This window comes from Anomaloglossus baeobatrachus, chromosome 4 (genome assembly GCF_048569485.1).
Source record: "Anomaloglossus baeobatrachus isolate aAnoBae1 chromosome 4, aAnoBae1.hap1, whole genome shotgun sequence".
Taxonomy (NCBI): Eukaryota; Metazoa; Chordata; class Amphibia; order Anura; family Aromobatidae; genus Anomaloglossus; species Anomaloglossus baeobatrachus.
Genome location: NC_134356.1, coordinates 412,679,828 through 412,705,868, shown reverse-complemented (window position 1 = coordinate 412,705,868; position 26,041 = coordinate 412,679,828). Strand labels below are relative to the sequence as shown.

Here is a 26,041-nt window from a genome sequence, read left to right as displayed (position 1 = left end):
GCTTTGATTGCAACATGTTAATTTTAATTCCGTGAGAGCCGTACAATATGTTTTTAAAGGGCCATTGACAGATCAATCGCTCCAATGTTCACTTAGTACAGCAAGGAATGCTCCTCCCTGCTGTATAAAGCCACAACTGGACTGAAACAATGGTACTACACTCTGCTACAAACAGACACACACAACTCTGCTACAGACAAACACACACAACTCTGCTACAAACAGACAAACACACACAACTCTGCTACAAACAGACAAACACACACAACTCTGCTACATACAGACACACACAACTCTGCTACATACAGACACACACAACTCTGCTACATACAGACAAACACATACAACTCTGCTACAAACAGACAAACACACACAACTCTGCTACAAACAGACAAACACACACAACCCTGCTACATGCAGACAAACACACACAACTCTGCTACATACAGACAAACACATACAACTCTGCTACATACAGACAAACACATACAACTCTGCTACATACAGACAAACACATACAACTCTGCTACAAACAGACAAACACGTACAACTCTGCTACATACAGACAAACACATACAACTCTGCTACATACAGACAAATACACACAACTCTGCTGCTCTGTGGGGCCTGCACCCGCGGCTCGGCGGGGGGGAAGGATTGGCAGGGCATACATCTGGGGGGTTAGAAGCAGCTCACCGGGGCCCATAATGGGCACAAGTCCCCCTGTGTTAGATATCTCCCCCATAGTGCTGCCCATGGCCCCTATATAGATCGCACAAGTCCCCCTGTGTCAGATATCGCCCCCATAGTGCTGCCCATGGCCCCTATAGATCGCACAAGTCCCCCTGTGTCAGATATGGCCCCTAGGCTGCTGCCCAAAATAAAATAAAACCCTCTTTCCTTATCTGCTCCAGCGCTGAGCTCCCTCCTGTCTGGCTCCGTGCTTCTGTTCTTCCACTTCCTGGTTGTCAGTGCGGTCATGTGATCGGCACAGCAGGCTGAGCTCTCTGCCTGATCACAGTGGAAGCAGGGACACGGGGAGAAACGCTGGAGGGGGTAAGTAAAGCTTTTTTATTTTAGAATGAGCAGCAGCCTGGGGGCCAAATCTAACACGGGGGGGGACATGTGCGATCACACTGGGACGCAGGCTCATAGAATATGCACCGCTGCCCCAGCCCCTCACTGCGTGCGATTTCAGCACCATTGGAGATGGACAGCGGCTGTGCATATTATATGAGCGGGTGCAGGAGATCAAAGGATGCAGGCCGCAGCGTTCCCCTGTGCTCCAGAGCTGCTGCCCCCACCTCCCCTGGACGCTGCAGTGTACATACACACCCCCCCCCCCCCCCCGTATATCCGGCGTATAAGACGACCCCCCACTGTAGCCATTATTTTAAGGGGGTAAAAAGTCGTCTTATACGCCAGTAATATGTCCACTTCTATTTGTCAGTTTAAAGGGTTAAGAAACCTCATATCTAATGTCAGCATTTATTTTCAGTAAAGGAGTTTTCCAGTACACTGATATTGATGGCCCATCCTTAGTATACGTCCCCAATATCAGATGCGGGGGTCCGACCCCGTGACCAGATGTAATCAGTCTATGGAGTGGATCACCGCTGTGTGGTACACAGATTTATGGCCGCTACTTAGGAATAGGCTCTATTCAAATGAATAAGAGCTGGTTTGCAGTACAATGTTGACCTCTGGGTAGGGTGCTGGCGTTATCCTGCTTTTTTGATCTGATATTAAAAAGGAAGTGTCCACTTTTGTGGACAATATTTTTTTTCTTACTTAAATGCATGCAGCTGGGACTAAAAATAAGTCTTGCAATTCGTTTTAATTAACAATGTTGCCTCATTTGCCTCCTGTTGGCGCTACATTGTACGGTGTATTGCTGGCTACAGAATGAGAACAGGGTCGGCTATATTATCTTTATTGTAAAAGATGTGTTGAGGACATGATTTTGTGCCATTTACTGTAACATTGGTATGACAGGTTCTCCTCCTCTTGTTCGTGATCTGTCCTCACAGACTGCACGGATCTCCAGCCCATAGAATGGCTACTGGTGGAGGAACATGTGACCAGACCTGTCCTTCAGCCTCCTACAATTGAAAACCAACTGGTGGACAGGTCTGGTCACATGCTCCTCCACCAGCAGAAATCTGTGCAGGAAAGCTGCACTAACAAGTGCAGGAAGACCGGTCATACTGATATTGTGAAGGTAGCCTGGGCTATAGATTGTTTGTTCAAATGTAATAAGATCTGTGTATGTAAATAATCAAAATATAGATGTCGTTGCATAATTATCTGTGTGTCTATATGACAATCGCACAGATGCCATAATATGATTCTAAGCTGTATGCTCAAGAAAGGGTTAACCAAAGATAATGAATCCACAATGAACAGTGATGGCCTTCATAATAATAAGTGAAAGTCTTATCAGTGGTTTCACACAAAGAAGGAATCTGTCATCTATGGGATGAAATGTGTGTTTCTATGTCGCTACACAACTCCCTGAACCTCCCTATATGGCTTCGATGTATGAGAAAAGACAGATTTTGATACTTTGTAGACGTTTGAAGGTTGAAATGTAATACTAATATCTGATTATTCATTACACGGGTCAGTCGTATATACTGGCTCAGCGTGAACACAGACTCTGTGATCATTGCTTCTGAGTTATTTATTATATCTGTACAGATAGCTAATTTGGCCCCATCCTCTGGATTTGCCATGAACAAAGACTCCATTAGCAGTCTTACCTAAATTTCTTTCTTGACAATATAATAGAATGCCACAAAATCATGTCTCTGAAGCATCTTCTACAATAGAGACAACATGGCCAACCCTGCTAACTCTAACAGAAAGTGTAATACAGGGGCTATAAGAGGTAATCCGTGGAAAAATTTTAATGAAAGCCAATGACAAAAGTGATTTTTACCCACAATTTCATTACTATAAGCAAGAAACAAAAAAAAAATGTCCACAAAAGAGGTACAGCCCCTCTTCACCCCAGGGCAATTTTCCGTTTTTTTTCCTCCCCTTCTTCCAAGAGCCCTAACTTTTTTATTTTTCCTTCAATATAGCCATATAATGCTTGTTTTGTCGGGAACGAGTTGTGCTTTTGAATGACACTATTCATTCTGGACTGGGAAATGGGGAAAAAAAATTTCAAGTGCGGAGAAATTGCAAAAAGAAAAAAAAAAAAAAAGTGCAATTCCACAATTGTCTGGGGGTTTAATTCCCATATTCCCTATACGGTAAAACTGACCTGGCTTTATGATTCCCCAAGTCGGTACGGGTTTGCAGATACCCAACATGTATTTTTTATTGAATTGGAGAAAAAAAAAAATGTGCTCGTGTCGTGATTTTCTGACACCCATAGTGTTCTCATTTTTCAGGATCTGGGCTCAATGAAAGCTTATTTTTTATTTATTTTTTTTCTTGCTACGTCATGTACGATCAGATTAATTGATTTTATATTTTGATAGATTAGGCATTTCTGAACGCGGAAATACCAAATATGTATTTCTTTATTTTATTGTTTTATTTTCAATGTGGTAAAAGGGGGGTTATTTGAACTTTTAGAGTTTGTTTTGTTTTTTTTAATGATGATTTTACTAGTCCCCCTAGGGTGTCAGGTCCGAGCATTCCTACATGAACAGTGTCCTGGAAAGTGCACTGGTCATTGTGGGCCAGTTGAATGGCCACCAAGATCTCCCAATCTGGCCCCCTTAAGCCTGCTTTACACCTTGCAATTAAGCATACGATATCGTATGCGATCGTACCCGCCCCCATCGTATGTGCGGCAGGTTGAATTTGTTGAACGTGTCGCACAAATGAATAACCCCCCGTCACACATACTTACCCGTCCATACGACCTCGATGTGGGCGGCGAACATCCACGTCCTGGAGTGGGAGGGACGTTCGGCGTCACATCGACGTCACGCGGCAGCCGGCCAATAGAAGCGGAGGGGCGGAGATGAGCGGGACGTAAACATCCCACCCACCTCCTTCCTTCCGCATTGCAGGCGGGACACAGGTAAGCTGTGTTCATCGTTCCCAGGGTGTCACACATAGCGATGTGTGCTACCCCGGGTACGATGAACAACCTGACGTTCAATTTTTAGGAAATGAACGACGTGCATGCGATAAACGTTTTACCGTTCAATCGCAATCGCACGTAGCTGTTACATGCTACAACAACACTAACAATGCCGGATGTGCGTCACTTATGACGTGACCCCGCCGACACATTGTAGCGTGTAAAGCACCCTTTAGGCTCTGTGCGCACTGGGAAATGAAATTTCCTTGAGAAAATTCCGCATGCTCTCAAAGATTACCGCACCCGCGGTAAAAAACCGCGGGAAACCGCACCCGAAAACCGCATGCGGTTTGCTGCGGTTTTACCGCGGTATTATTCGCGGTATTGCCGAGGTTTTGCCGCGTGCGGGTTGGGATGTGCTTTATTGCATTCAATGCAATAAAGCACATTGAAGAAAAAAAAAAAAAAAAAAGTCATTTAATCCTGAGATAGTAGATAGACAGAAGAATAGATAGAGGGATAGATAGACAGACAGAGGGATAGATAGAGGGATAGATAGAGGGATAGATAGATAGAGGACAGATCGCTGCATTTCCCACGGTCGACAGTGAGTTCACATTACCGGCCGTGGGAAATGACCGGTAATTACCTCTGCTGTCTGCTGCATTCAGCGCTGTGTCTGTGACAGTCGCGGCTGGATGTCAGCAGTGCAGGACGCCGGAGCCGGAGCTGTGGATTATGTCGGAGCTTTGCTTGGGGGGGTTAATAAAAGTGTGAACGAGGCTTGTTGGTTTTATTTAAAATAAAGGATTTTTCGGTGTCTGTGTTTTATTCACTTTACTTACGGGTTGATCATGTCAGCTGTCACATAGACACTGCCATGATCAAGCCTGGGGTTAATGGCGGTGATCCACTGCCATTAACCCCTTGTTATATTACCCTGACCGCCACTGCTACACGGCGGCAGGAAGAGCCGAGGACACGCCGGTAGTGCCGCATAATGCATGCGACAGTGCCGGGGCAGCTGCGGCTGATATTCTCGGCTGCGGGAGGGGGAGTGAGGCGGGGGACATTAACCCTGCCCCTCTCCCTCCCCAGCCTGAGAATACCGGGCCGCCGCTGTGTGCTTACCTCGGCTGGAAGGTAAATATGCAGCGGAGCCCACGTTCTTTGTTTTCTATATTTCCGTTTTCTTTCTATGTGTGTTCTATGTGTCTGTCTATGTGTTCTATGTCTGTGTGTGTGTGATCTGTGTGTTCTATGTCTGTGTCTGTGTGTTCTATGTCTGTGATGTGTTCTGTGTCTGTGATGTGTGTGTTTACTCTGCACGGCTTCCTCTTCCTGTAATGACATCACTTCCCTGCAAAACCGCAGACAGGCGATGCAAATTACCGGAGGTAAACCGCGAAATACCGCAGGGAATAACGCAGGAAAACGCAGTGAACCGCACAGAATTTGCTGCCTGCGTTATTCCCTGCGGGATTTCACGATTAACATTGAGTCAATGGAGTGAAATCCCGCAGCGATGTGCGGAAAAGAAGTGACATGCACTTGTTTTTGCTGCGGGATTCCCGCAGCAAAACATGCAGCTGTCAAATTCCGCCCAGTGCGCACAGGATTTTTTTTCTCCATAGGATTTGCTGGTGATTCACTGCAGAGATGTTATGAACATTTTCTGCAGCGAAACATGCAGCAAATCCGCGGAAAATCCGCGGCAAAATCCGGTAAGTGCGCACATAGCCTTAGACTTTTATCTTTGGAGTCTTATGAATGCTGTGAAGATATAAGATGTGCAGCATGCGAGACATCAGATACTGGAAGCCTGTGCTAGCATTTCATCTGCAGTGTTGCTATCAGTGTGTCAAGAGTGGGAGAAGAGGGTTGCATTGACAATCCAACACAATGGGCAGCACTTTGAACAGATTTTATAAGTGGTCATAAAATTGGAAATAACTAATGAACGGATAAAGTTATGTTACAACCAAGCACACCATTGTTTTTCTTGTGAAATTCTAAATAAGTTTAATGTGTTACATGACCCTCTTCCCATTGGAAAAAATAAACTTGGATCCAAAATCGCCGACTTCAAAATAGCTGCCATGGTCACCACCAATCTTGAAGTTTCCCCCCTCTCCCATATACTAATAAGCCACAAACAGGAAATTGACATCACCTACCATTCCCATTTTATTTAGGGTTATCTATATAAACGGCCCACCCTGTATAACAATCAGCAGTCTGATTGCTCATTCTTTCTTGCAGATCAGAGCAGCATTGCTCTGATCTGCACAAAAGGAGCTCTCCTCTGACACATGGCCGTCTGCCGGTTGTAAGAGAAACTGACTCATGATACCTACAGGAGTCATCACATGACCCTGTGCTACCAAAACAACCATCGGATCCACGTGATCACATCACATGACTTCCGATGGATTCGGGCAAGTGAATGCTTACCGCGGCCCGCTGTTACAACACACTGACATTTTAACGGTGCGCTGTAAGTGGTTAACAGGCATGAGTGGGTAGCGAATCCACTCATGCCTGATAGCCACACGTCAGCTGTTCAAATCAGCTGACATGTGCAGCGATCGCTGCCGGCTGCAGAAGGCAGGGATTAACCTGACATGATCCATGACTTATGCAGTACATTGTGTCGTGAAGAGGTTAATTAAATGCGTTTCGAAGTGTTACTCCACTTCTTCAGGAAATCCATCAGTATGACCATAGGTCATAGTGGTGGATGATTACACTTCGAAATGCATGGGGTACCAGAACGCGTTGAATTAAACCTATCCTGATGTGTGTCGTATCTCCAGCAGCGCAGTAATCGGTCCACGTTTACACAGTGTTCCCGAGTGATCTTTGGCTTCTTTAGCACGTGGACTCTGCAGCAGCTGGTTTCAGGCTTTACATCTGGTGGTGTGATGCATAACCTCATAAGGTGAGCATATTCCCTTATTACTTTTATTCCCCAGTGATCGTGTCATGGGGCCACTGATGGCAGTGGGGAAGAGCGCCATCCCCGCTGGAGCAAGTTAGATCACACTGTCAGAGTTTGACAGCGCGATCTAAAAGGTTAACAGGTGCAGGATGATCAGATCAGCAGACATGTGCGGGGTATAATGCGGGGTTATCACTATGTTTTAACTCAGGGAGGAGAGTTCAGAAATCAATATTTTGTGGAATAACCATGATTTTTAATCACAGCTTTCATGCGTCTTCCCATGCTTTCCACCAGTCTTTCACACTGCTTTTGGGTGACATTATGCCACTCCTGGTGCAAAAATGTAAGCAATTTTTCTTTGTTTGATGGATTGTGACTATCCATCTTACCCTTTATTACATTCCAGAGGTTTTCCATGGGGTTCAGATCTGGAGATTGGGCTGGATATCTACATAAGGTGGAAACAATTTTCACAGAATCGCATGTTTTGAAATCTGACATAACTTTGTGGTATTCATGTCTATACTGATGTGGGAATAACAGCTATTGCTGCACCAAATCATTCTCTGTAAAGAAAATTATTTTGACAGATTTATGCTGTGCTCACATCACTTTAATGAAGTCGTCCAGGATTACAAAACAAAATGGATTCTCTCTTCCACAAACAGTGCCACTCCATCCACTGGTGGTATCTGGTATTTCAGCTCAGCTCCATTAAAGTGAATTGGACGGAGCTGCTTTACAACACATAATTTGAGGACAAGTGTGGCACTGTTTTTTGTTTTTTTTTTTTATAAAAGCCATGTGGCCTAGTTTTTTTTCCTATACACCTTTGTTTGGAATAATGTACGACACAATCTCATAACTGCCTCCCTCACCAACACATGTTTTTTATTGACGTATATTAGCTTAAAGGAGGACAAAAGAACACCTTTTTGGCCACACTCAGGTGAACAGAGCCCTATAGATACATTTGGCACACACGTTTCAGAGTATTCACAATTTCTCGTACCTGCTTGATCTTATTGCGGGAGTTGGTAATACGTTCGGTTATGTTTTGGTATGTGCGTATGGCAGTCGTGAGCTCTGTAAAGTGCTGCTCAATCTTCTTATCCAGGTCTTTATCACAGCTCTCGTAAGCCGCCTCCAAACGGCCTCTCTCAGTCTCTCGGTCTTCAACGTCATCACTGGTTGAAAGGGTCCTGGAAGAAAGCACAGGTTATGTCAGGATTTGTAACTCTAGCACGTGATGCAGACTAATTGCAAGGTTACACATGCTAGCTCTCTTTAGAATAGATGATGCCCACATAGATTGGTCTAAACAGGTGCATAACTGAACATGACAAAAAAAAAAAAAAAAAAAAGACAGTTGCACTTGAAATGCTAAAATATACAAATCATGAATGGGAGAATATAGACATGCATTACTGCTTAAAGAAATAAGTAAATCTAAGAAAACATTTTGATATTTAGCACACAAAAATGGCCATTTCTATATCTGCCCAGTAGCCACATCACAACATTTCTCATTACTGGGTTTCTACACTAATATAAAGCTTCTCTGGCTTTTTCTAGATTATGGTGTCATGCCTTCTGACTGTGTACCCCTGCGTTTTTCGTAATGAAGTCAATGAGTGGAAGGGCTAGCTAAAAAAAAAAATGCAGGAAAAAACCGCACCAACAACTGACGTGCTACTGATTACTTTCTGCAACAAATCTATAAAGGACAAAATAAGCAACATGTGCATAACACTTCAGAATTCTCATCAATACACTTACACTGCACCGCAGACTGAGCAGCAGCAGCAGCACTTACACTGCACCACACGCTGAGCGGCAGCAGCAGCAGCAGCACTTACACTGCACCTCAGACTGAGCGGCAGGGTTATGGGTTAATTAGGCTGCTTTCACACATCCGTTTTTTTGCCGTGCGGCACAATACGGCGCTCTGCAGAAAAAACGCAATAGTTTTTTTTGCCGCCGGTTGCGTTTTTTCCCGCAGACTTGCATTAGCGCCATATTGTTCCGCATGGCCTTGCGTTGCGTCCGGTTTTTGCCGGATGCGGCATATTTAGCCCATGCGGCGGCCGGATGGAACATTGCCTGGCACGGTTTTTTGTGCGGCGAAAAAAAACCCATCGCGCCGGATTCAGCGCGATGCAATGTGATTCACAATGCAAACCTAAAGACGCCGGATGCTGTTTTTTGTACTGCGCATGCTCAGTATCAAGCCGCATCCGTCAAAAACCGGACGGGCCGCATGGAAAAACGTATGCAACGGATCCGTTTTTTTCGTCGCAACCGTTGGATAGGTTTTTGAGCTGGATTGTGCCGCTCAGCACAAACCGGATGTGTGAAAGCAGCCTAACATAGTTTCTTATTTCGGTACAATTAATTTATCACATAAATCTCTTAATGATGAGCAGAAAACAACACACTGTAGAGACGATCCTGCTCTTTCCTGCGTCTCCTGAGCTCGCAGCATCCTGCCCAGTTATACAATTTCCTGTGGAGTCAAACTCTTTTCCGCACTCCTTTTTATAGCGGATACATGGAAGGATCTATAACACGGCTTTGTAAATAATAGGAATGATCTGTATATTTCCATTGCGATGAACATTAGTATAACCTCTGTATGGCATGGTTTTATGGAGGTTTTCTACCCTAGAAGAAATGCAGCAAGAGATATAAGGCTACATTCACACATCCGCGTGGCACGTCCTAATGCTGTCCTTGCTAAGGCAACACACTGACCCCATACAGCTTTACTAAGCCATATACATATCAGTTTTAAAAGAAGGTCCATGTCTCCAGTTGATGAGACTCAGAATATGACGTATATTCATCAGATTTTGCAGATCAGACTCTGCCATTAGCATCTATGAGAATAGTGAAACATGGCTGAAATTAAAGCACCAGCTGGAGTGTAACTTTAAAGGGGTACTCCAGGGAGATAAGGAATGTTTTTGTACTGTCCCTGCACTCGCACTATAAAGCGGAGATGCCTGGTACATTTCTTTTATCTTTATAACACTTGTAATTCAGTTATACAGTAGCTGCTCCTCGCCCCTCCTGTATGGGACATAACGTCACACATAATTGTGCAACTCCCTGCTGTCTTAGGCAGTCTCCTGTAAAGCTGCCTTCGCATTCAGAGAAGAGGGGGTGTGACATTCCGGGAGCTCTGCGCTGTATCAGTCTCCTAATGCTTCCGCAGTCTGAGAAGAGGGGGTGTGATGTCCCAGAAGCTCTGTGCTGTATCAGTCTCCTAATGCTTCCGCAGTCTGAGAAGAGGGGGTGTGACGTCCCAGAAGCTCTGTGCTGTATCAGTCTCCTAATGCTTCCGCAGTCTGAGAAGAGGGGGTGTGACGTCCCAGAAGCCCTGTGCTGTATCAGTCTCCTAATGCTTCCGCAGTCTGAGAAGAGGGGGTGTGACGTCCCAGAAGCTCTGTGCTGTATCAGTCTCCTAATGCTTCCGCAGTCTGAGAAGAGGGGGTGTGACGTCCCAGAAGCCCTGTGCTGTATCAGTCTCCTAATGCTTCCGCAGTCTGAGAAGAGGGGGTGTGACATTCCAGGAGCTCTGTGCTGTATCAGTCTCCTAATGCTTCCGCAGTCTGAGAAGAGGGGGTGTGACGTCCCAGGAGCTCTGTGCTGTATCAGTCTCCTAATGCTTCCGCAGTCTGAGAAGAGGGGGTGTGACGTCCCAGAAGCCCTGTGCTGTATCAGTCTCCTAATGCTTCCGCAGTCTGAGAAGAGGGGGTGTGATGTCCCAGAAGCTCTGTGCTGTATCAGTCTCCTAATGCTTCCGCAGTCTGAGAAGAGGGGGTGTGACGTCCCAGAAGCTCTGTGCTGTATCAGTCTCCTAATGCTTCCGCAGTCTGAGAAGAGGGGGTGTGACATTCCAGGAGCTCTGTGCTGTATCAGTCTCCTAATGCTTCAGCAGTCTGAGAAGAGGGGGTGTGACGTCCCAGGAGCTCTGTGCTGTATCAGTCACCTAATGCTTCCGCAGTCTGAGAAGAGGGGGTGTGACATTCCAGGAGCTCTGTGCTGTATCAGTCTCCTAATGCTTCCGCAGTCTGAGAAGAGGGGGTGTGACATTCCAGGAGCTCTGTGCTGTATCAGTCTCCTAATGCTTCCGCAGTCTGAGAAGAGGGGGGTGTGACGTCCCAGGAGCTCTGTGCTGTATCAGTCTCCAAATGCTTCCGCAGTCTGAGAAGAGGGGATGTGACGTCCCAGGAGCTCTGTGCTGTATCAGTCTCCTAATGCTTCCGCAGTCTGAGAAGAGGGGTTGTGACATTCCAGGAGCTCTGTGCTGTATCAGTCTCCTAATGCTTCCGCAGTCTGAGAAGAGGGGGTGTGACATTCCAGGAGCTCTGTGCTGTATCAGTCTCCTAATGCTTCCGCAGTCTGAGAAGAGGGGGTGTGACATTCCAGGAGCTCTGTGCTGTATCAGTCTCCTAATGCTTCAGCAGTCTGAGAAGAGGTGGTGTGATGTCCCAGAAGCTCTGTGCTGTATCAGTCTCCTAATGCTTCCGCAGTCTGAGAAGAGGGGGTGTGACGTCCCAGAAGCCCTGTGCTGTATCAGTCTCCTAATGCTTCAGCAGTCTGAGAAGAGGGGGTGTGACGTCCCAGAAGCCCTGTGCTGTATCAGTCTCCTAATGCTTCAGCAGTCTGAGAAGAGGGGGTGTGACGTCCCAGGAGCTCTGTGCTGTATCAGTCTCCTAATGCTTCCGCAGTCTGAGAAGAGGGGGTGTGACGTCCCAGGAGCTCTGTGCTGTATCAGTCTCCTAATGCTTCAGCAGTCTGAGAAGAGGGGGTGTGACGTCCCAGAAGCCCTGTGCTGTATCAGTCTCCTAATGCTTCAGCAGTCTGAGAAGAGGGGGTGTGACGTCCCAGAAGCCCTGTGCTGTATCAGTCTCCTAATGCTTCAGCAGTCTGAGAAGAGGGGGTGTGACGTCCCAGGAGCTCTGTGCTGTATCAGTCTCCTAATGCTTCCGCAGTCTGAGAAGAGGGGGTGTGACGTCCCAGGAGCTCTGTGCTGTATCAGTCTCCTAATGCTTCCGCAGTCTGAGAAGAGGGGGTGTGACGTCCCAGGAGCTCTGTGCTGTATCAGTCTCCTAATGCTTCAGCAGTCTGAGAAGAGGGGGTGTGACGTCCCAGAAGCTCTGTGCTGTATCAGTCTCCTAATGCTTCCGGAGTCTGAGAAGAGGGGGTGTGACGTCCCAGAAGCCCTGTGCTGTATCAGTCTCCTAATGCTTCCGGAGTCTGAGAAGAGGGGGTGTGACGTCCCAGGAGCTCTGTGCTGTATCAGTCTCCTAATGCTTCCGCAGTCTGAGAAGAGGGGGTGTGACGTCCCAGGAGCTCTGTGCTGTATCAGTCTCCTAATGCTTCAGCAGTCTGAGAAGAGGGGGTGTGACGTCCCAGAAGCCCTGTGCTGTATCAGTCTCCTAATGCTTCCGCAGTCTGAGAAGAGGGGGGGTGACATTCCAGGAGCTCTGTGCTGTATCAGTCTCCTAATGCTTCCGCAGTCTGAGAAGAGGGGGTGTGACGTCCCAGAAGCCCTGTGCTGTATCAGTCTCCTAATGCTTCCGCAGTCTGAGAAGAGGGGGTGTGATGTCCCAGAAGCCCTGTGCTGTATCAGTCTCCTAATGCTTCCGGAGTCTGAGAAGAGGGGGTGTGATGTCCCAGAAGCCCTGTGCTGTATCAGTCTCCTAATGCTTCCGGAGTCTGAGAAGAGGGGGTGTGACGTCCCAGGAGCTCTGTGCTGTATCAGTCTCCTAATGCTTCCGCAGTCTGAGAAGAGGTGGTGTGACGTCCCAGAAGCTCTGTGCTGTATCAGTCTCCTAATGCTTCCGCAGTCTGAGAAGAGGGGGTGTGACGTCCCAGAAGCCCTGTGCTGTATCAGTCTCCTAATGCTTCCGCAGTCTGAGAAGAGGGGGTGTGATGTCCCAGAAGCTCTGTGCTGTATCAGTCTCCTAATGCTTCAGCAGTCTGAGAAGAGGGGGTGTGACATTCCAGAAGCCCTGTGCTGTATCAGTCTCCTAATGCTTCCGGAGTCTGAGAAGAGGGGGTGTGACGTCCCAGAAGCCCTGTGCTGTATCAGTCTCCTAATGCTTCAGCAGTCTGAGAAGAGGGGGTGTGACATTCCAGAAGCCCTGTGCTGTATCAGTCTCCTAATGCTTCCGCAGTCTGAGAAGAGGGTGGGTGACATTCCAGAAGCTCTGTGCTGTATCAGTCTCCTAATGCTTCCGCAGTCTGAGAAGAGAGGATGTGACGTCCCAGGAGCTCTGTGCTGTATCAGTCTCCTAATGCTTCAGCAGTCTGAGAAGAGGGGGTGTGACGTCCCAGAAGCCCTGTGCTGTATCAGTCTCCTAATGCTTCCGCAGTCTGAGAAGAGGGGGTGTGACATTCCAGGAGCTCTGTGCTGTATCAGTCTCCTAATGCTTCAGCAGTCTGAGAAGAGGGGGTGTGACATTCCAGGAGCTCTGTGCTGTATCAGTCTCCTAATGCTTCAGCAGTCTGAGAAGAGGGGGTGTGACATTCCAGGAGCTCTGTGCTGTATCAGTCTCCTAATGCTTCCGCAGTCTGAGAAGAGGGGGTGTGACGTCCCAGAAGCTCTGTGCTGTATCAGTCTCCTAATGCTTCCGCAGTCTGAGAAGAGGTGGTGTGACGTCCCAGAAGCTCTGTGCTGTATCAGTCTCCTAATGCTTCCGCAGTCTGAGAAGAGGGGGTGTGACGTCCCAGAAGCCCTGTGCTGTATCAGTCTCCTAATGCTTCAGCAGTCTGAGAAGAGGGGGTGTGACATTCCAGGAGCTCTGTGCTGTATCAGTCTCCTAATGCTTCCGCAGTCTGAGAAGAGAGGGTGTGACATTCCAGAAGCCCTGTGCTGTATCAGTCTCCTAATGCTTCCGCAGTCTGAGAAGAGGTGGTGTGACGTCCCAGAAGCTCTGTGCTGTATCAGTCTCCTAATGCTTCCGCAGTCTGAGAAGAGGGGGTGTGATGTCCCAGAAGCTCTGTGCTGTATCAGTCTCCTAATGCTTCAGCAGTCTGAGAAGAGGGGGTGTGACGTCCCAGAAGCCCTGTGCTGTATCAGTCTCCTAATGCTTCCGCAGTCTGAGAAGAGGGGGTGTGACGCCCCAGAAGCCCTGTGCTGTATCAGTCTCCTAATGCTTCCGCAGTCTGAGAAGAGGGGGTGTGACATTCCAGGAGCTCTGTGCTGTATCAGTCTCCTAATGCTTCAGCAGTCTGAGAAGAGGGGATGTGACGTCCCAGAAGCCCTGTGCTGTATCAGTCTCCTAATGCTTCCGCAGTCTGAGAAGAGGGGGGTGTGACGTCCCAGAAGCTCTGTGCTGTATCAGTCTCCTAATGCTTCCGCAGTCTGAGAAGAGGGGGTGTGACATTCCAGAAGCTCTGTGCTGTATCAGTCTCCTGATGCTTCCACAGTCTGAGAAGAGGGGGTGTGACGTCCCAGAAGCCCTGTGCTGTATCAGTCTCCTAATGCTTCCGCAGTCTGAGAAGAGGGGGGTGACATTCCAGGAGCTCTGTGCTGTATCAGTCTCCTGATGCTTCCACAGTCTGAGAAGAGAGGGTGTGACATTCCAGAAGCTCTGTGCTGTTTCAGCCTCCTAATGCTTCAGCAGTCTGAGAAGAGGGGGTGTGATGTCCCAGAAACCCTGTGCTGTATCAGTCTCCTGATGCTTCAGCAGTCTGAGAAGAGGGGGTGTGATGTCCCAGAAGCCCTGTGCTGTATCAGTCTCCTGATGCTTCAGCAGTCTGAGAAGAGGTGGTGTGATGTCCCAGAAGCCCTGTGCTGTATCAGTCTCCTAATGCTTCCGCAGTCTGAGAAGAGGGGGTGTGATGTCCCAGAAGCTCTGTGCTGTATCAGTCTCCTAATGCTTCAGCAGTCTGAGAAGAGGGGGTGTGACATTCCAGAAGCCCTGTGCTGTATCAGTCTCCTAATGCTTCCGGAGTCTGAGAAGAGGGGGTGTGACGTCCCAGAAGCCCTGTGCTGTATCAGTCTCCTAATGCTTCCGCAGTCTGAGAAGAGGGGATGTGACGTCCCAGAAGCCCTGTGCTGTATCAGTCTCCTAATGCTTCCGCAGTCTGAGAAGAGGGGGTGTGACATTCCAGAAGCTCTGTGCTGTATCAGTCTCCTAATGCTTCCGCAGTCTGAGAAGAGAGGATGTGACGTCCCAGGAGCTCTGTGCTGTATCAGTCTCCTAATGCTTCAGCAGTCTGAGAAGAGGTGGTGTGATGTCCCAGAAGCTCTGTGCTGTATCAGTCTCCTAATGCTTCCGCAGTCTGAGAAGAGGGGGTGTGACGTCCCAGAAGCCCTGTGCTGTATCAGTCTCCTAATGCTTCAGCAGTCTGAGAAGAGGGGGTGTGACATTCCAGGAGCTCTGTGCTGTATCAGTCTCCTAATGCTTCCGCAGTCTGAGAAGAGGGGGTGTGACGTCCCAGAAGCTCTGTGCTGTATCAGGCTCCTAATGCTTCCGCAGTCTGAGAAGAGGGGGTGTGACGTCCCAGAAGCTCTGTGCTGTATCAGGCTCCTAATGCTTCCGGAGTCTGAGAAGAGGGGGTGTGACATTCCAGGAGCTCTGTGCTGTATCAGTCTCCTAATGCTTCCGCAGTCTGAGAAGAGGTGGTGTGACGTCCCAGAAGCTCTGTGCTGTATCAGTCTCCTAATGCTTCCGCAGTCTGAGAAGAGGGGGTGTGACATTCCAGGAGCTCTGTGCTGTATCAGTCTCCTAATGCTTCCGCAGTCTGAGAAGAGGGGGTGTGACGTCCCAGGAGCTCTGTGCTGTATCAGTCTCCTAATGCTTCAGCAGTCTGAGAAGAGGGGGTGTGACGTCCCAGAAGCCCTGTGCTGTATCAGTCTCCTAATGCTTCCGCAGTCTGAGAAGAGGGGGTGTGACATTCCAGGAGCTCTGTGCTGTATCAGTCTCCTAATGCTTCCGCAGTCTGAGAAGAGGGGGGTGTGACATTCCAGAAGCTCTGTGCTGTATCAGTCTCCTAATGCTTCAGCAGTCTGAGAAGAGGGGGGTGTGACATTCCAGAAGCTCTGTGCTGTATCAGTCTCCTAATGCTTCCGCAGTCTGAGAAGAGGGGGGTGTGACGTCCCAGAAGCTCTGTGCTGTATCAGTCTCCTAATGCTTCCGCAGTCTGAGAAGAGGGGGTGTGACATTCCAGAAGCTCTGTGCTGTATCAGTCTCCTAATGCTTCCGCAGTCTGAGAAGAGGGGGTGTGACATTCCAGAAGCTCTGTGCTGTATCAGTCTCCTGATGCTTCCACAGTCTGAGAAGAGGGGGTGTGACATTCCAGAAGCTCTGTGCTGTTTCAGCCTCCTAATGCTTCAGCAGTCTGAGAAGAGGGGGTGTGATGTCCCAGAAGCCCTGTGCTGTATCAGTCTCCTGATGCTTCAGCAGTCTGAGAAGAGGGGGTGTGACGTCCCAGGAGCTCTGTGCTGTATCAGTCTCCTAATGCTTCCGCAGTCTGAGAAGAGGGGGTGTGACGTCCCAGAAGCTCTGTGCTGTATCAGTCTCCTAATGCTTCCGCAGTCTGAGAAGAGGGGGTGTGACGTCCCAGAAGCTCTGTGCTGTATCAGTCTCCTAATGCTTCAGCAGTCTGAGAAGAGGGGGTGTGACGTCCCAGAAGCTCTGTGCTGTATCAGTCTCCTAATGCTTCCACAGTCTGAGAAGAGAGGGTGTGACATTCCAGAAGCTCTGTGCTGTTTCAGCCTCCTAATGCTTCAGCAGTCTGAGAAGAGGGGGTGTGATGTCCCAGAAGCCCTGTGCTGTATCAGTCTCCTGATGCTTCAGCAGTCTGAGAAGAGGGGGTGTGATGTCCCAGAAGCCCTGTGCTGTATCAGTCTCCTAATGCTTCCGCAGTCTGAGAAGAGGGGGTGTGATGTCCCAGAAGCTCTGTGCTGTATCAGTCTCCTAATGCTTCAGCAGTCTGAGAAGAGGGGGTGTGACATTCCAGAAGCCCTGTGCTGTATCAGTCTCCTAATGCTTCCGGAGTCTGAGAAGAGGGGGTGTGACGTCCCAGAAGCCCTGTGCTGTATCAGTCTCCTAATGCTTCCGCAGTCTGAGAAGAGGGGGTGTGACGTCCCAGAAGCCCTGTGCTGTATCAGTCTCCTAATGCTTCAGCAGTCTGAGAAGAGGGGATGTGACGTCCCAGAAGCCCTGTGCTGTATCAGTCTCCTAATGCTTCCGCAGTCTGAGAAGAGGGGGTGTGACATTCCAGAAGCTCTGTGCTGTATCAGTCTCCTAATGCTTCCGCAGTCTGAGAAGAGAGGATGTGACGTCCCAGGAGCTCTGTGCTGTATCAGTCTCCTAATGCTTCAGCAGTCTGAGAAGAGGTGGTGTGATGTCCCAGAAGCTCTGTGCTGTATCAGTCTCCTAATGCTTCCGCAGTCTGAGAAGAGGGGGTGTGACGTCCCAGAAGCCCTGTGCTGTATCAGTCTCCTAATGCTTCCGCAGTCTGAGAAGAGGGGGTGTGACATTCCAGAAGCTCTGTGCTGTATCAGTCTCCTAATGCTTCCGCAGTCTGAGAAGAGAGGATGTGACGTCCCAGGAGCTCTGTGCTGTATCAGTCTCCTAATGCTTCAGCAGTCTGAGAAGAGGTGGTGTGATGTCCCAGAAGCTCTGTGCTGTATCAGTCTCCTAATGCTTCCGCAGTCTGAGAAGAGGGGGTGTGACATTCCAGAAGCCCTGTGCTGTATCAGTCTCCTAATGCTTCCGCAGTCTGAGAAGAGGTGGTGTGACGTCCCAGAAGCCCTGTGCTGTATCAGTCTCCTAATGCTTCCGCAGTCTGAGAAGAGGGGGTGTGACATTCCAGGAGCTCTGTGCTGTATCAGTCTCCTAATGCTTCCGCAGTCTGAGAAGAGGGGGGTGTGACATTCCAGAAGCTCTGTGCTGTATCAGTCTCCTAATGCTTCAGCAGTCTGAGAAGAGGGGGGTGTGACATTCCAGAAGCTCTGTGCTGTATCAGTCTCCTAATGCTTCCGCAGTCTGAGAAGAGGGGGTGTGACATTCCAGAAGCTCTGTGCTGTATCAGTCTCCTGATGCTTCCACAGTCTGAGAAGAGGGGGTGTGACATTCCAGAAGCTCTGTGCTGTTTCAGCCTCCTAATGCTTCAGCAGTCTGAGAAGAGGGGGTGTGATGTCCCAGAAGCCCTGTGCTGTATCAGTCTCCTGATGCTTCAGCAGTCTGAGAAGAGGGGGTGTGACGTCCCAGGAGCTCTGTGCTGTATCAGTCTCCTAATGCTTCCGCAGTCTGAGAAGAGGGGGTGTGACGTCCCAGAAGCTCTGTGCTGTATCAGTCTCCTAATGCTTCCGCAGTCTGAGAAGAGGGGGTGTGACGTCCCAGAAGCTCTGTGCTGTATCAGTCTCCTAATGCTTCAGCAGTCTGAGAAGAGGGGGTGTGACGTCCCAGAAGCTCTGTGCTGTATCAGTCTCCTAATGCTTCCACAGTCTGAGAAGAGAGGGTGTGACATTCCAGAAGCTCTGTGCTGTTTCAGCCTCCTAATGCTTCAGCAGTCTGAGAAGAGGGGGTGTGATGTCCCAGAAGCCCTGTGCTGTATCAGTCTCCTGATGCTTCAGCAGTCTGAGAAGAGGGGGTGTGATGTCCCAGAAGCCCTGTGCTGTATCAGTCTCCTAATGCTTCCGCAGTCTGAGAAGAGGGGGTGTGATGTCCCAGAAGCTCTGTGCTGTATCAGTCTCCTAATGCTTCAGCAGTCTGAGAAGAGGGGGTGTGACATTCCAGAAGCCCTGTGCTGTATCAGTCTCCTAATGCTTCCGGAGTCTGAGAAGAGGGGGTGTGACGTCCCAGAAGCCCTGTGCTGTATCAGTCTCCTAATGCTTCCGCAGTCTGAGAAGAGGGGGTGTGACGTCCCAGAAGCCCTGTGCTGTATCAGTCTCCTAATGCTTCAGCAGTCTGAGAAGAGGGGGTGTGACATTCCAGAAGCCCTGTGCTGTATCAGTCTCCTAATGCTTCAGCAGTCTGAGAAGAGGGGGTGTGACGTCCCAGGAGCTCTGTGCTGTATCAGTCTCCTAATGCTTCCGCAGTCTGAGAAGAGGGGGTGTGACATTCCAGAAGCTCTGTGCTGTATCAGTCTCCTAATGCTTCCGCAGTCTGAGGAGAGAGGATGTGACGTCCCAGGAGCTCTGTGCTGTATCAGTCTCCTAATGCTTCAGCAGTCTGAGAAGAGGGGGTGTGACGTCCCAGAAGCCCTGTGCTGTATCAGTCTCCTAATGCTTCAGCAGTCTGAGAAGAGGGGGTGTGACATTCCAGGAGCTCTGTGCTGTATCAGTCTCCTAATGCTTCAGCAGTCTGAGAAGAGGGGATGTGACGTCCCAGAAGCCCTGTGCTGTATCAGTCTCCTAATGCTTCAGCAGTCTGAGAAGAGGGGGTGTGACATTCCAGGAGCTCTGTGCTGTATCAGTCTCCTAATGCTTCCGCAGTCTGAGAAGAGGGGGTGTGACGTCCCAGAAGCTCTGTGCTGTATCAGGCTCCTAATGCTTCCGCAGTCTGAGAAGAGGGGGTGTGACGTCCCAGAAGCCCTGTGCTGTATCAGTCTCCTAATGCTTCAGCAGTCTGAGAAGAGGGGGTGTGACATTCCAGGAGCTCTGTGCTGTATCAGTCTCCTAATGCTTCCGCAGTCTGAGAAGAGGGGGTGTGACGTCCCAGAAGCTCTGTGCTGTATCAGTCTCCTAATGCTTCCGCAGTCTGAGAAGAGGGGGTGTGACGTCCCAGAAGCTCTGTGCTGTATCAGTCTCCTAATACTTCCGCAGTCTGAGAAGAGGGGGTGTGACATTCCAGGAGCTCTGTGCTGTATCAGTCTCCTAATGCTTCCGCAGTCTGAGAAGAGGGGGTGTGACGTCCCAGGAGCTCTGTGCTGTATCAGTCTCCTAATGCTTCCGCAGTCTGAGAAGAGGGGGTGTGACGTCCCAGAAGCCCTGTGCTGTATCAGTCTCCTAATGCTTCCGCAGTCTGAGAAGAGGGGGTGTGACATTCCAGGAGCTCTGTGCTGTATCAGTCTCCTAATGCTTCCGCAGTCTGAGAAGAGGGGGGTGTGACATTCCAGAAGCTCTGTGCTGTATCAGTCTCCTAATGCTTCCGCAGTCTGAGAAGAGGGGGTGTGACATTCCAGGAGCTCTGTGCTGTATCAGTCTCCTGATGCTTCCACAGTCTGAGAAGAGGGGGTGTGACATTCCAGAAGCTCTGTGCTGTATCAGTCTCCTAATGCTTCAGCAGTCTGAGAAGAGGGGGTGTGACATTCCAGAAGCTCTGTGCTGTTTCAGCCTCCTAATGCTTCAGCAGTCTGAGAAGAGGGGGTGTGATGTCCCAGAAGCCCTGTGCTGTATCAGTCTCCTGATGCTTCAGCAGTCTGAGAAGAGGGGGTGTGACGTCCCAGAAGCCCTGTGCTGTATCAGTCTCCTAATGCTTCAGCAGTCTGAGAAGAGGGGGTGTGACGTCCCAGAAGCTCTGTGCTGTATCAGTCTCCTAATGCTTCCGCAGTCTGAGAAGAGGGGGTGTGACGTCCCAGAAGCTCTGTGCTGTATCAGTCTCCTAATGCTTCAGCAGTCTGAGAAGAGGGGGTGTGACGTCCCAGAAGCTCTGTGCTGTATCAGTCTCCTAATGCTTCAGCAGTCTGAGAAGAAGGTGCATGCATAAAGCAGATATTAGGAGACTGATACTCACAGCACAGAGGTTCTGGGAGATCAAACCCCCTCTTCTCAGGTTGCGGAGGCTTCAGGAGACTAATACCACACAGAGTTTCTGGGATGTCACATCATGAACTGTGTAAGCAGCTATTATAGAAGACTTTGTAATACAGCATAGAGCTATATAATGATGTGTGAGGTAACGTCCCATCCAAGAGGGGTGAGGAGCAGCTACTGTATAACTGAATTACAAGTGTTCTCAAAATAACAGGAGTGTACTAGGCATCCCAGCTTTATTGTGTATGAGTGCAGGGACACTACCATTTATTTTTTTTTAAGCTGGGGACACACGAGCGTATGGCATCTGATGCGAGTGCATCGGATGCGATATGCTAATAGCTCTTGGCTCCTGCTCTGCTGCAAGCATGAGCCGAGTGTCATTATACTATGATCTGATCCTGCGATTGGATCACAGTTGCGGAGGAGAGGGAGGGACTAATCTCACTATCTCCTCCATTATCAGCTGATGCGTATATCGCACTGCACTCCGGTGTCATATGAGTGCTGTGCGATGTTTCACTCACACCCATAGATTTGTAAGGGTGCAAGTGAATATGGATCGGATTACACCCGCAGCATGCTGCAACTGTTTTCTCTGCCCAGTTAGAGCTGATAAAAACAATAAATAAATCGCAGATGAGAAGGGCCTGCTGGAGTAACATGGGTCCGAGTGGAATGTGCTTTTTTTATCGCATTCCACTCGGCCAGTTTGACTCACCTTCCATCGTCTTAATCAACGCTCCCGCCGGTGTCAGGCAGTGTGTTACTTGCCGGCACGTCCAGTGTTTCATGGAGCGAGCTGGAAGTCACAACTCAATGTAGCTCTGGTCAATCTGGCTCTCATAGACCTGAATTAAGAGTTTGTGATGTAACTTTGAAGTACAAATTATAACTGAAATACTGCTAAGAGTCAATAGATTCAAAACGTTCAGCCAGTCTACCTACTACAGTGAGAAAAGGAGGAGAAAGAAAAACATCCATTTTTCTGGGGTGGTAACAGACATATATGAGTGATGTAACCTGACAATCAGTTCCAAACATCTATGATGACGCTGTTTCGGCATGGATTTTTTTATAAAACCCATTCACATCATTTCCAAATGTTGGGGCAAATCTACCATTAAAAACTTACCCTGAGGAAATCGATAACGGTAATGGTTTTTAGAATTATTCTTTTCCTAAAGAGATTTTGAAACATTGTAGCCTTTGTACACACTTTGGGAAAACAACGGTGGTAATTTTCCTAAGTATCATCTTTGCCATATTTTTGGTCATTTTTGCCACTATGTCTTTTTAAGGCCCTGTGCGCACTGGAAAACGGAATTTTCTTAAGAAAATTCCGCAGGGTCTGAAAGATTACCGCACCCGCGGGAAAAAAACGCGGCAAACCGCACCCGAAAACCGCATGCGGTTTGCCGTGGTATTGCCGTGGGTTGATACATGTGTTTTAAAGCATTCAATGCAATAAAGCACATTGAAAAAGATAAGAAAAAAAAAAAGTCGTTTCCTTCTGAGATAGATGATAGATAGATAGATAGATAGATAGATAGATAGATAGATAGATAACTAGATAAATAGACAGATAGAAGAATAGATGGATAGAGGGATAGATAGATAGAGGACAGATCAATCAACAACTGACACGCTGCAGTTCTCCCGAGTGGTAGTGTGTTCACATTACCGGCCGTGGGAAATGACCTGTGGTTACCTCTGCAGGCTCGTTACGAGGCTGCATTCAGTACTGTGTCAGTCGCGGCTGGATGCAAGCGTCGTGGGACCTCGGTGGATTACGCCGAAGCTGTGTGTTTGGGGGGGTTTCATAAAGTGGTGAAAGAGGGGCTTTTTTGTGTTTTATTTAAAATAAAGGATTTTTCGGTGTGTGTTTATTCACTTTACTTACAGGTTAATCATGAAAGCTGTCTCATAGACGCTACCATGATTAAAGCCTGGACTTAGTGGCGGCGATCCGCTGCCATTAACTCCTTATTACCCCGATTACCACCGCATCACGGCACCAGGGAGAGCTGGGGACACTCTGGGACTGTCGCATAATGGATGCGACAGTCCCGGGGCAGCTGCAGGCTGATATTCTCGGCTGCGGGAGGAGGGGGGCATTAACCCTGTCCCTCGCCCTCCCCAGCCTGAGAATACCGGGCCGCCGCTGTGTGCTTACCTCGGCTGGATGGTAAAAATACGGCGGAGCACACGTTTTTTTATTTTTATATGTCCGTTTGCTTTCTATGTGTATTCTATATGTCTGTGTCTGTGTGTGAGTGTGATGTCTGTGTGTATTCTAAGTCTGTGAGTGTGATGTGTGTGTGTTTACTCTCTGCTCTGCTTCCTCTTCCTGTCATAATGACATCACTTCCCTGCAAACCGCAGGCAGCGATGTACATTACCGCAGGTGAACCACGAAATACCGCAGGGAATAACGCAGGCGCAGGAAAATGCAATGAACTGCACAGAATTTGCTGCCTGCGTTATTCCCTGCGGGATTTCACGATTACATTGCAGTCAATGGAGTGAAATGCCGCAGCGACGTGCGGAAAAGAAGTGACATGCAATTGTTTTTGCTGCGGGAATCCCGCAGCAAAACATGCAGCTGGCAAATTCCACACAGTGCGCACAGCATTTTTCTTTCCCATAGGATTTGCTGGTGATTCACTGCAGAGATGTTATGAACGTTTTCTGCAGCGAAACATGCAGCAAATCCGCAAAAAATCCGCGGCAAATACCAGCAAGTGCGCACAGGGCCTAACTGTACATAAAACTAGTGAGCAGCAGCCAAACAAATCGGCCTGAAGAATAGACCTGTCCCTTCTTTAGCTGCTGCCGGCTTTCCAAGACTGAACCTGTGAACAGCAAGTGGTTTCAACATTGCAGTGCATGAGTCGATTCTTTTACCAGTGGATTTCAAGTGGACTTTGCCTGAAAAGACATCATGTGCACATGCCCTTTGAGTTTTTTGCCTACGCCAGGTTTTTGCAGCCTATTGGATTCACAGTGCCTAGTTGAGGAGGAATCCATCAAGATCCACTTCAATGTGACATGCACTTTTTTCCCCCAACAAGAGTTTTTGCAAACTGAGAAAAGTGCAAAAAAAAAACCCTTAAATTGAATAGAAGTGGCTTTCCCACGGAAACTCCTCCTACCGATATTAATTTAGAAGTGTTTTTGAAATGTATTTTGGAGACGATTGGCTCTATAAAAAATAATAAGAAGAATCCATCTGCACATTTGAGAGTTACTACTGGATTGGTGCAATACACAGCAAAGCAAGGACAGGAACCATAGCAGCACACAGGGGCAACACACGGGGGCGGCACACGGGGGGCATGTTAGCTGTCACTGCCCAAAGCAGTAAAGGGGATCCAGCTGGCACAAGAATGGTTTTTGTACATTACATTAATGGCACCTGAATATTTCTTACACTGCACAGTTGGCGCAGTACACAGTAATGGTCTATTACATTGCAAAACTGGCACTGGGATAATCTTGTAGACTGCACAGCTGGCCCTGGAATGGCCCTGTATAGAGATGGTGACAATTTATTTGCACGTCCAATTCCATCAGCCACAACAGTAATCTGTGGCCGCTGGACACGAGAGGGCGCACCACTTGTTAACTGCAGCGTCAACTGGCACAGAACGGCCCCCGCACCTGGCACTGCTGGGCACAGGAATGGCCCCCCGCACCTGGCACTACTGGGCACAGGAATGGCCCCCCGCACCTGGCACTACTGGGCACAGGAATGGCCCCCCGCACCTGGCACTACTGGGCACAGGAATGGCCCCCCGCACCTGGCACTACTGGGCACAGGAATGGCCCCCCCCGCACCTGGCACTGCTGGGCACAGGAATGGCCCCCCCCGCACCTGGCACTGCTGGGCACAGGAATGGCCCCCCCCCGCACCTGGCACTGCTGGGCACAGGAATGGCCCCCCGCACCTGGCACTGCTGGGCACAGGAATGGCCCCCCGCACCTGGCACTGCTGGGCACAGGAATGGCCCCCCGCACCTGGCACTGCTGGGCACAGGAATGGCCCCCCGCACCTGGCACTGCTGGGCGCAGAAATGGCCCCCCGCACCTGGCACTGCTGGGCACAGAAATGGCACCCGCACCTGGCACTGCTGGGCACAGAAATGGCCCCCGCACCTGGCACTGCTGGGCACAGAAATGGCCCCCGCACCTGGCACTGCTGGGCACAGAAATGGCACCCCACACCTGGCACAGAAATGGCCCCCCGCACCTAACACTGCTGGGCACAGGAATGGCCCACCGCACCTGGCACTGCTAAGCACAGGAATGGCCCCCCGCACCTGGCACTGCTGGGCACAAGAATGGCCCCCCCGCAACTGGCACAGGAATGCCCCCCCCCCCGCACCTGGCACAGGAATGCCCCCCCCGCACCTAACACAGGAATGCCCCCCCCCCCCCGCACCTGGCACAGCAATGCCCCCCCCCGCACCTGGCACTGCTGGGCACAGGAATGGCCCCCACCGCACCTGGCACTGCTGGGCACAGGAATGGCTCCACAGCACCTGGCACTGCTGGGCACAGGAATGGCCCCCCGCACCTGGCACTGCTGGGCACAGGAATGGCCCCCCGCACCTGGCACTGCTGGGCACAGGAATGGCCCCCCGCACCTGGCACTGCTGGGCACAGGAATGGCCCCCACCGCACCTGGCACTGCTGGGCACAGGAATGGCCCCCCGCACCTGGCACTGCTGGGCACAGGAATGGCCCCCACCGCACCTGGCACTGCTGGGCACAGGAATGGCCCCCACCGCACCTGGCACAGGAATGGCCCTGCATCTTTCATACAATACAACGTGACAGTCAGAAGCCCGGTGCGCCACACCCCGTCACGGCGCTATGTGGAGGGCACAGATCACCCACCTAATGACAGAGATCAGTAGTCCTGACGGATCGTTGCTCTTGCTCATCTGGCCCCTGTATGCGGACATGTTTAAGCCCTGCTTCCTCCTCACACCAAAACACAGTAACAATTACTACTGCGCAGCCGCAGGAACAGCCTCAGCCAATGATAATCCCTGTACAGCCGGTTATCAGGCGGTACATGCGAACTCCTAGTAGGCTAAGGACCCTCCATCACCATGTGATCAGTCATGTGTGAGGGCGGGGTCAGGCGGGATTCTGGCATCGGAGAGGTGTGTGTGTCCGTGTCACTGCGCCTACAACACCGGAGGTGATCCGTCCTGTATACCCTACAGTGTATAACACCGGAGGTGATCCGTCCTGTATACTCTACAGTGTATAACACCGGAGGTGATCCGTCCCGTATACTCTACAGTGTATAACACCG

General features: G+C 49.6%; 1 protein-coding gene across 1 annotated transcript in view; it reads right to left on the bottom strand.

Annotated features, from left to right (window-relative positions):
- EXOC4 (exocyst complex component 4) overlaps positions 1–25,763 on the bottom strand; it is a 642,084-nt gene extending 616,321 nt beyond the window's left edge. The window contains exons 1-2 of the mRNA XM_075345350.1: positions 25,615–25,763; positions 8,002–8,191 (exon numbers count right to left, since the gene is read on the bottom strand). Of these exons, the coding sequence (XP_075201465.1) occupies positions 8,002–8,191; positions 25,615–25,682 (258 nt within the window). The 5' untranslated portion in view covers positions 25,683–25,763. The remainder of the gene's footprint in view (positions 1–8,001; positions 8,192–25,614) is intronic.
- Between the last annotated feature and the right edge of the window lie 278 nt (positions 25,764–26,041).